Source organism: Arachis hypogaea, chromosome 1 (assembly GCF_003086295.3).
Source record: "Arachis hypogaea cultivar Tifrunner chromosome 1, arahy.Tifrunner.gnm2.J5K5, whole genome shotgun sequence".
In the NCBI taxonomy this organism is placed as follows: domain Eukaryota; kingdom Viridiplantae; phylum Streptophyta; class Magnoliopsida; order Fabales; family Fabaceae; genus Arachis; species Arachis hypogaea.
Genome location: NC_092036.1, coordinates 1,742,843 through 1,753,476, shown reverse-complemented (window position 1 = coordinate 1,753,476; position 10,634 = coordinate 1,742,843). Strand labels below are relative to the sequence as shown.

The following is a 10,634-nucleotide window of genomic DNA, read 5'->3' as shown; positions in this document are numbered from 1 at the left end:
AGAGAGAGGAGAAAGCAACAACGGAGGAAGCACAGGGAATCACTCGCAAGGATCAGTCTGGGATTGTGATTACTTCGGGGGAGATTAAAGTCATTAAACTGATTTAATGATTAATTTGGAGAAAATTTGTAAGTTTAACAAGCAGAGATGGTAACAAAATCAGAAATACGAAAATATTATTTGAGACAACTTAAATTATTCTTGACAGTCCATTGATAGCTCCATCAAATATTTTGCCATATCTTTATGGCGCTGCGCAGTCTAGAGAAACAAATACAAAGCTTTCGAAATATTTTTTAATGGTTTATTCAATTGTAGTCTACTATTATATTGCAGTTTACGTCTAAATTGATTTTTTATTTTTTGGTTGAGAAAATATACTCTTATAAAATTATTAAAGGATTTGGATATAACTCTTTTTTAGGGAAACAAAATTCATTAAAAGAATCCTTTTATTTTAAGCTAGCAACACATTACCTTGAAAAATATACATTTTAAAATATTTTAATGAATTAATTATCATCAAACTTTTTATGTTTAACATCTAAATAAAAATCACCATTTTACAAATAAAAGAAATTGTTCAAAACATAAGAAATTAATATATTTCAAAACATCAGTCCAAACAAAACATAATAGTTATATTACCAGTAAATCAATGTAGCATAAATGCAGGTTGGAGAGATTGCAAATGCGTTTGATTTGCATTTTTTTTTTGTTTTTATTTTAAGTATTTTTTTTAATTTTGTGAATAAAAAATATAAAGTAAAAACAGAAAAATAAAATTTTAGTTTATTTTTTTTCCCTTCATAATATCCAACAAAAAATTGAAATAAAAAAAAAACAAACAAACAAACCAAATGAGTTTTGCATCCTCAATGCATATTCTACACCCCAAGAAAACTTAAAACGCTACCCTACTATCATGAAACACAATAAATAATAAACAAATATATAAAACAGAAAATTTTATTAATACCCTATACCATCAATGCATAAGGTGATGAGACAAACCCATTTTCCTGGATGCAAAGGAATCCCAGGGAAAGCGAAGAAAACACAGCAGTGAAGAATGCAGAAGTCATCAATTTGACACCAAGGAATTCAAAATATACACACGTAGGTTAAAATACAATAATAAAACAAAGTTGCCTACTGCCATCACTAATGTATATAGCCTAATTTATTCCACAAAAGCCCCCAAAAAAAAAAATCATAAATTCTAAACCCTAAACCCAGATCAAGATGCTATCGTATCCGCACCTAATGAAAATTTTAAGGTGCTATAACATATTACACATTCGGGAGCTCTGGTTTACCATTGCACTCTTTAATCAAATCCTACCAATGAACTAATGATACTACGCAATCCATTGAGGATTTTACAGCCAAATCATTAAATTCTCTCTGATCAAAGAAGGGTCCATACTAGTTCAGATAGTGTTCTCCTTTCACCACTTACCACTTATCCACTACAAAAAAGAGATTCTATAAAACTCCAGAAAGAAGCAACCTCAATAACCTTTACTGAATCAGCGATGATTTATTTTCATCCGGTGTCAATTCTACAGACCAAGGAAAAAAAAATTCAAAAGCTTGAAGACCACCCCTCAAGGACACTCAACTTAGCAATGACTTTAATATTATAAGGAACCAAACAAATAAACTGTTTTCTCCATAATATCATCCATGAATATCATCATTCAAATGAAGGTCAACCTGTTAATACATAGTCCATAGTCTAATCTTGCACATATTTCAATAAATGGCATTTCCATCTAAAGGCTGCTTACTATGTATATCAACTTATAGTTTGACGGACCCCCTCGATCAAAAGAAATCCAAAGGTAGGGGTGAATCTAGATTTAATAATATGGCACCTTATCATGAAATTGAGAAAGGAAATTTAACACTCTACAACCTTTATTAGGATCACAAGAGCCTCCATAAGCATATCCAAATATCAAAGCCATCTAACCATTTATAAAATGATAAATCCATCACCTGAAATATTTTGTATCCCATACTCCTATAAGGAATATTTTGTGTTACAATCAACTTGATGAATCATAATATGTTGGTCACTCAACAAGGAATCCTCAAATGCATCCTCAATGTCATCATACCTTTGTAAACTATGGATATCTAGTCCAGTCCACACAACCATACCAATCCTTATTCCAAGATTTGAGATTTAACCTACCCCAGACACGTTAAATCACTTAGTCTATGCCACCTATCAGGTAACAATATATATACATATATAGATATATAGATAGATATAAAGGGAACCAATTAATAAAAGCAGAATTAAATAAATATGCAACTTCAAAATTGTATGCTCAAGCTGCATCCTCAGAGTTGAAGATGTCCATCTCACAATCAAGATCCACCTAAACATTATTAAATTTCCACAAAATATTATTAGCAAAGAGGATTCACTGTGTCAAGTTTTAATAAATTCTAGAAACTAATACTTACCAATGGTTCTTCATATTAATAGTAGTATCCATGCCCATGTGAGCTATCACCTCCATAAAAAGACGAATATGGCCCTCTACCATACTGCAACATGAATATCATAATGCATCACTAATATTGTGATTAAATTCTATATAGAATAAAATACGATGAAGAATGTTCACATACATCAGAACCATAATAATCAGGAGGGTACTGTCTGCTGCCAGCTCCATAAGAATCTGTATATCAAAAATTGAAATCAAGCCAATAAACACAATAACGAGTATGTAGGAGCAGGAGAAAGAAAGTTTAGACCATTGTGACGGTTTTCGTGAAATAAAGATGGATCTGCATAATCCAATCGTGGGCGAAGTCTATTAGCTCCCATATAATCAGGTTCAGGGTCCTAACACAACAGGAGGTACAATTTCAAATTAATTAGTATTTTCAAATTGTATGACAAGTAAAAAACAAACTATGCATGGAAATACAAACAAAAGAAAAGTTTATAGTAAAAGAATCTTTACAGTCATATAAAATGGGCGTTTCATCCCATGCACATTGTCATCATAAAAATACGGATCATCAAAATGCCTTCCCATAAATGGCCTGTTGAACTGTCCACCCGGTGAAAATGGCCTGTTGAACTGTCCGCCTGGGGAATATGGCCTCCTTAAAGGAAAAGGCTCACTCGGGCCTTCTGCAGGGATGTTACCCCATGCTCTATCATGATAAGGTCTAGGTGGACCAGGACCAGCAAATGCAGCACCTCTGTTACTTGGGTAATGTCCACCCCTCATAGCTCCTGCTATAATATAGTAAAAATTTAATATAGCTTCCGTTTTTTCACCAATTTCTTTTTAAAAAACAAAAATAATAACACTTCATACAAACAATAATATGGCAAAAGTAGCTTCACAAAGAATTTAACTAGAATCTAAACAAATGACCTTCAGGACCAAATTGCCTATGATGGTAATCTGGATACATATTAAAGTCAAGGTCATCCCGGAAATCCATTCTCCCTATTTGCCTGGGTCCACCATGATAGACACCCCTACCCCTGTTAATATTTCCCCAGCTGTTGAAGGGCTGCCTTCCCCGTCCATAACCCCTTCCTGTTGAAAATCTAATTAGATATGCAAAATGATGTCTGGTAAACAAAGAACAAATTTAATTGAAATAAAATAATTCTCTTACCAGATCTTGCAAAGGCTCCACTCCTTCCATGACCTATTCGGAACCCACCACAAATGCCACCTTTTACAGCTTGTGTTTTAGGCACCGGATTTGATAGCCTAGCTCTCACTTTTATCTAAAAAGCACATTGAATAAAAAGAACAATTAACAAACAAATCAAGTCCAGGATTTTAAAAGCAAATAAAATAGGTGCCATCAGAACTAAATTAAAAAGATCTTTGAATTCTCAGATTCCCGGATGGTATCAATATTATAATAGTCTCTGGTTTCAGGAAAATGAAAAGGAATGAAAAGGAATTCTCTCAATTTAATGCTTTCAGTTGTCAAAGTCAAATGACCAGAACATGTTATACAAGAGATTGTGTGACAAGTGATCACACTAGATCTTTTCAAGTGAAAACTTGAATTAGACAAATCATTCACGTGAATACAGAAATTAATAAAAGTGGGAGTCTCTTTGATTCCTATTTTTCCCCCCTATATTTCCCATTTTTAGGATTGTGTAAAGGAAATAGTGAAAAATGAAAATATAAAATAAAAGAGAAACAAGAAATTGACTGTCTCCACTATTTTCACTTTTTTTTTTTCCGTTGCAAAATCTTGAAAATAAATAAAAACGAAATGCGAACAGATCCAATATATCCGGATTGTCTATGAAATACGAATTTAGATTGAGTGCCTCATATATCCGAAAATTCCGAATCCAAGTCTAGACTATCTCACAGTACCCACTCTCCACCAAATATTCTCCTTGTATCATCCCTGAGTCTCATTCTCGCCACTCACCAAAAGACAATTCAGAAGTTACATATGAAATAGTGGGCCCAATCTCAAGGCCAAACTCTTTTCTGATTCCACTGATTCCTTTTTATACCTCTGCTGCTTGGTCCTCCTTTCTTTTCCCATTCACCTTAAATAAAAGGGAGAAAAAGAAAAAATAGAGAAATGGGAAGTGGGAAGGATGTAGCTCAATCAAAGGGCATTTTCTTCTAAACTCTCTCAATTTAAAAGTAATGCAATTAGGAAAATATAGGTTTCTTCTCAATCCCATACTTCTCAAAGTTCTTTAAAATATGATAGAGGAAAGGGAAAACAAGGGACATAATAAATTAATTCTATAAAGTGCAACAAATATGGTCAAGTAAACAAATTAAATGATACCTTTGATGCCCCATCACCCAATTCAGACTTATTTACAGCTTCAACACATGCAACAGCAGCTTCATGTGTTGAGAAATCAACAAATCCATAATCCTTCCTCTTGGCTGTAGATATATTCCTTGCCAGTACAATTCTTACAATTTCACCATAAGATTTAAGCATCTCCCTGATGTGATCTTCTTCCCAGTGAGGAGGAAGACCATTAATAAACACAGATTTAACCTGTGCCATTATCTCTGGGTCTGGTTCACGCATAGGCTCAGCAAAGGCTACCTTGGCACTTCTCTCAGGATGCCCAAAGATCGCGTCAGGCTTTTGAAGCCTCTTGTACGCAAGCATTGCATCACCATGACTAGAAAACTCAAGGAATGCAAAGCCACGGCTCAATCCTTCACATTTAGCATCTAGCACAAGTGTAATGTTTTCAACCCCATCAATACCATAATCCTTCAACTTCTGTTTAATCTGCCTCCGGGATATTAACAGAATGAGTAAACAAGGCAGTGAGGGTAAACATTAGCTATTTACAAAAGAGAAAACTGCAACAAACTTACAGCTTCTTTCGTCCACGTATTGCAAATATTTCCCAAGAATAATGTGTTGTTATCCTCACTGGGTGCAGTCCCACATCTTTTACCACGTATCTGTAAATGTTGCGGTTGATGAACAGCACAATAGAAAGAAAAGAAAGCGCAACACTAGATTAATAACACATAAGAAGAGAAACATACAACTGGGTTCTTCATTTCTGACAATGCTCTCTTAGCATGTTCCTTATTAGCAAACCTCACAAATGCATAGCCCTTATTTTTATTTGTTGATGAATTCTTATGCAACCTGACATCAACTACCTCCCCAATCCTCTTAAAAACTTTTCTCAGATCTTCCTCTGTAGCATCACGGTCAAGCCCTCCAACAAATATCTCATGTTCTTTGTTACTCTTTCGCTGGTTTGCAATGGCCTCCAATTCCCTATGCTCCTCTTGGAGCGCCTCATTTTCTTCAGGAGGTTCCCATGGACCTTCCTCAGGATCTTCCTCAATATCCTCCCCACCATGTTCTTCAAAATCCAGCCTTTCACTGCTCTCTGTCACTTCATCACCAACTATTCTAGTATTAAAATCTTCCTTCGACTGGTCTTTCATTACTGCACTATCAGTATTAGAACATCCTTTGTGTCCAGTAATGTTTGTTTCCTCTTCCTTTGTTTCTTCCTTTGCTGTTTCTCCTTCCTCATCTTTGACTTCTTCCTTTCCTTTATCTCCATCCTCTTCTTTCAGTTCTTCCTTTACATTCACTGCCTCCTGTTCCTTCAGCTCCTCCCCTCCTTTCTCTCCCTCTTGTTCTTTCAACTCTACATCTCCTTTCTCTTGTTCCTGATCCTTCAACTCTTCCCGACCGTCCCTTTCATTCAACTCTTCATCTTCTTTCTCTCCCTCCTTTTGACACATAGAATCATCTTCATTCACCGATATATTTAGGTCCACAAGAGTTCGCTCAGGTTGTTTGGAAGACATAGTGGCATCCTGAGAAGCAGTCGCTTCAGCCTCCACTGCATTGTTTCCCTTCACAGTTTCATCCACTTCCATAGACTTTTGTTCCTTCTCTTCAGATTGTCCAACACATTCAACAACTTGTTCCTGGTGCTCCTCTTTCTCATGATCGATATTATCAGCATCGACAACTTCAACATTTTGAGGCTTTTCCGCTTCCTCCACATCCCCAGAGTTATCCACAACTAGAGTTTCATCAGCCACTGCCTTCAGTTCTTCCTCCAGCTTAGGTGTGGCAACTGCTTTAGTTCTTGGTCTCCCTGGCTTCCTCTTTGAATACGGTGTAGTGGTAACAACCTCATCTGAATTCGGCTCATCTAACAAACCATCAACAAAAAATAGAAACAAAATGGTGAAAAGTCACATGCAAAACTAGATAATTTGATATGTTTGACTGAATTGTCATCCAAGGATTCTCGGCTATCAACTCATGGAAAATACAACCACCATGAACAAAATTAAAAAAAAAAAAGAAGCAAAAGTTGAATTTGCATAACGATAATTAGCTAAAAAGTACCCAGAGTAAAAACAAGAAGAGAAAATCCAAAACAAAATGAAATTTACGACACAATCATGATACGAAAAATGATTCCGAGATTATCATGAAAGGAATCAAGCAGCAGGATGAAATAACATTATTAATAACATTAAGTTTAAAGAATTAAACATGAAATCCGTTCTGTCAAACCCTCATTTAGAACTCGGAAACGGAGAGGGAAGTTACGAATAGGAAAAACAGTTACCGGGATTGGGATCGGGAATCGAGTTGGAAGCGGAAGAGGCCTCCTTCTTCTTGATCTGCCTCGTTTTGACGGTGGAATTGCGCTTTGCTGCAGGGGATTCTCCGGCGGATTTTGCGGCGGCTTTTCTAGCCGGCGGTGCCTTCTTTGGGGTTGTGGATTTGGAAGAGGAATCGGCATTTCGGGTCCTCATGACGATAAATAACTCAATTGATCGGTGTTTTCTATTCTACTGAATAAGAACTAAATCTACATGTGAAGCAGGCCTCAGTGTCTCTATAATATAATAAGAGAAAAGTTTTTTTTTTTCGCAAATATTTTTGTTTCTAATAATTGAAAAATATATTTACATTCTAAACCCCTTCAAAATTTGAATAAATATATTTTTTCATTAAAATGATTTCGTTGAATTTGACAAAAAAAATTTAACGTAATTTTTGTTGTACTAATTTCACGGTTACAAAAATATATGTGGTATAAATTTTTTTTAAATAGAACATATCCATCCTTCCACTTTAAAACAACGCTATTTTACTAAAAGTATTTCATACACATTATAATTTTTTTATGTAATATCTATAACACTTATGTCACATTCAGAGAATTACTGAAAATAAAAACAAACAATCAAACTTTTTTCATTTTGTTTCTCCTTCCAAAAATTATACTACACAAAAAAGCAATCGTTGCAGTGTGAAATCGGTGTCAGAAAGGATGAAAAAGGTTGCATTGTGCTTATAGTTGATTATGCATATGTGAACTAATTTTAAAGGTATTATGTATGCATGTTGATAGTGTTAGTAAAAATAGTATATTGATGTGTAAAAATTACTTTTAAAATATTGTGTTGGAATTTGAAGAAGGGTTGTTTAGGACAAAGGTGTTTGATTTATAAATTTGTGTTTCTGTTTTGGAGAGTCGTTATTGTTTGAAATGTGACTATGTTATCTGTTGTGTGTATAGTTGGTTGAACTTACACATAGTTATTTATGGATTAATTTCAGATAGTTGATGTTTTTGTAGTACTGATTTTTCATCGTGGAGGTAATTTTCTGGTGCCGGTTTTTCATGGTTGGAACTTTATGTCGGACCAATAGAAGATATAGTTTAATCTTGCATATATTATGTTTACTTTACACATGATAATTTTGCTTCATATTCTGATTGCTTTGTGAGTGGTTGGCTGAAATTTTTTCCTACTCCTCTTCAATGTAGGGTTTATTGCTTGCTCTAAGAAAGGTCATGCCACATATAAAACTACGCAATTGTGTGATACACATTTGAAAAAATTTCATCAACTGGTTCAAAGACTTATACATCAGAGAGGTTGTCTGAGAGTGTGCTAGGTGCACTACTGTACTGGAATTCAAAAAATTCATGGATAAATTGAAGGGAGTTAATCAAGTTTGCAGCTCAAGTCTCCTTTAATGAAAATCAATAAAATTTTTCTTGACATCAAACCTAAGTTTGGTGTTGGGTGTGTGTCATCCACTAAGGAGGAAGTTCCCAAGAAAAAAGTGCTCAAGGGATGGAGAAACAAGAAGATAACGATTTCTCACCTGGGATGAAAGTGGTGTTAATTCGTAATCCAGTGTTGCCTCATATAGTGAACATGATCCTCTCTCTTGAGCATGTTGAGCTAATCCATGAGGACACAGGGAGACAATTCACAGTGAAAGGTGAGGAGTTGAAGCATTATGACCAACCTCCACCATAACAATAATCAACCATCAAGTTAATGACGTCAAAGAAACGCTTGTTGGGAGGCAACCCAATCTTTAGTATCCTTTGATTTTATATTTATTTTGGTTGTATTTAGGTTATTATGGTTCTTTATAGTTTTTCTTTAAGTAAAGCTGGTTTCTTTGCGATGTCCGACTTCTTCAAAGAGGTCAAGTATGGGTTGGAGACCCCATTTTTGGGTTGGACCTTTATCCTTATTGAGCCTGACTTTTATCAATTTGGGCCAAGGAATGAACACGTACCTATACTTATAAAAATGATTGAAGAGCTATTTCAGTTCTTCTCAACTAAAACCTTCTGTATTTTTGATAGGGTTGAATTGCAACTGCTCTTATGAAAAAAGAGTTACAGAAGCGACTTTGATGTGTTGGAGACCAAAACACTAAAGTTATTATTTATATTTGAGTGTGACACATATTAAATGCTAAAGTTCAAATAAAACAATATCTTTGATTTTATTTTTATTTAATTCCAAATCGAAAGTAATAATAACTTATTACATTTAACATTAATGACAATAAATAAAATTATTATTATATAAATTATTTAATATAAAATAATTTAGTTTATAATTAAAATTAATATATATTATCTATAAATAGATTAAAAAATTAATAATTTTCTAACAGCTTACTTCGTCTAACAACAAGCTCTAGGATATTTCTTAGGTTCAATTAGTCCTAAATTAGCGCTAGTGGGATCGATCACAAAATAAGTTGTAGTTGAGCTATAGGTGTTATTTGATAGGCTGCAATATTTTTTTTGGTATCTAAATATGGAAAGAAACAAAGCCAACACTATTATATATCCGAGCGGATGATTTGTTGGAGATCAACACAAGGCTCAGACCAAATAATGTGATTAGAGTTACTCTTGACATCATATCTAGCCATCCAATCCGCAGCTCTATTTGCTTCTCAGGACACCCACTCGACGTGAACAAGCCAAGGATGAGATAAAAGCTCCTGAATCTTGTGAACCAAATCTGTTACTTCAGATGAATACCCACTTGTAAGCTCATGCATGATGAGCAGAATATCAAGGCAATCCGTTTCCATATAATATCCCTCAAACCACAATCCCAAGCTAAAATCAGCCCCCTCTAAGCAGCAAATAATTCACATCTGATGATAGACCAGGGAGAATGCTTCCAGAACAGCCCGATATCCAATCTCCCTTAGAATCTCTAATAAGACACCCAAATCCCGCTAAATTTGAATCCATATACAAGCTTGCATCACAATTAACTTTAAAATTGTTGCCTACCGGTGGTTCCCAACACAGGCAATTTCGGAGAGACGTAAAAGCATTGTTTCGATTCCTGTAAACATGTAAGTCCTTGGCGGTAACTCTGGTCAAGACAACAACTTTGTGGTCTGTCCAAAGATTGTCAATATTGAATATGTCATAGCACCTATGTCTCTATACCTACCAAAGCCCTGCACCAAAGGACGTCTCATTGTTAGCCAAGACCTTCTGAAACTATTCTTCAAGAGCAGTACCAGTCGTCGAGTCCAGGATATTAGGATCCAACATATGCCAAATTGTCTTTGATCGTTCACAGTCTCTAAGGCAATGCTCCATTGTCTCCTGTGCCTTGTTACATCTCTTACATATATCTGAAGAAGCTAATTGCTGCTTGAATCGAACCACATAGTAAATTTGAACTTCTCCAAAATGTTTGTATTCCACAACCAGTTCTAGTTATTATTAGCATTCCAATTTAATCTTTTCTCTAATAACCATATATAACCTTTCTTTGCACTATACTTTG

The 10,634-nt window shown here is 34.9% G+C and overlaps 1 protein-coding gene across 1 annotated transcript; it reads right to left on the bottom strand.

Moving 5' to 3' along the window:
• Positions 1 to 1,066: 1,066 nt before the first annotated feature.
• Positions 1,067 to 7,472, bottom strand: LOC112789681 (uncharacterized). The gene is made up of 11 exons (XM_025831688.3): positions 7,121 to 7,472; positions 5,556 to 6,694; positions 5,379 to 5,468; positions 4,825 to 5,289; positions 3,664 to 3,778; positions 3,414 to 3,581; positions 2,991 to 3,268; positions 2,779 to 2,869; positions 2,650 to 2,702; positions 2,482 to 2,565; positions 1,067 to 2,393 (listed from the first exon to the last, which is right to left on the bottom strand). Exons 1-10 carry the CDS (start codon positions 7,308 to 7,310, stop codon positions 2,497 to 2,499), a joined length of 2,658 nt encoding a protein of 885 aa, XP_025687473.1. The 5' UTR covers positions 7,311 to 7,472; the 3' UTR covers positions 1,067 to 2,393; positions 2,482 to 2,496.
• Positions 7,473 to 10,634: the final 3,162 nt, after the last annotated feature.

Excerpts from the sequence above, each read along its gene's own strand:
- LOC112789681 (XM_025831688.3), bottom strand. The coding sequence starts at position 7,310 with ATGAGGACCCGAAATGCCGATTCCTCTTCCAAATCCACAACCCCAAAG. Across the intron at positions 6,695-7,120 it reads GATTCCCGATCCCAATCCCG|ATGAGCCGAATTCAGATGAG; the intron begins GTAACTGTTTTT and ends ATGGTTTGTTAG. Across the intron at positions 3,779-4,824 it reads TGGGTGATGGGGCATCAAAG|ATAAAAGTGAGAGCTAGGCT; the intron begins GTATCATTTAAT and ends TGTGCTTTTTAG.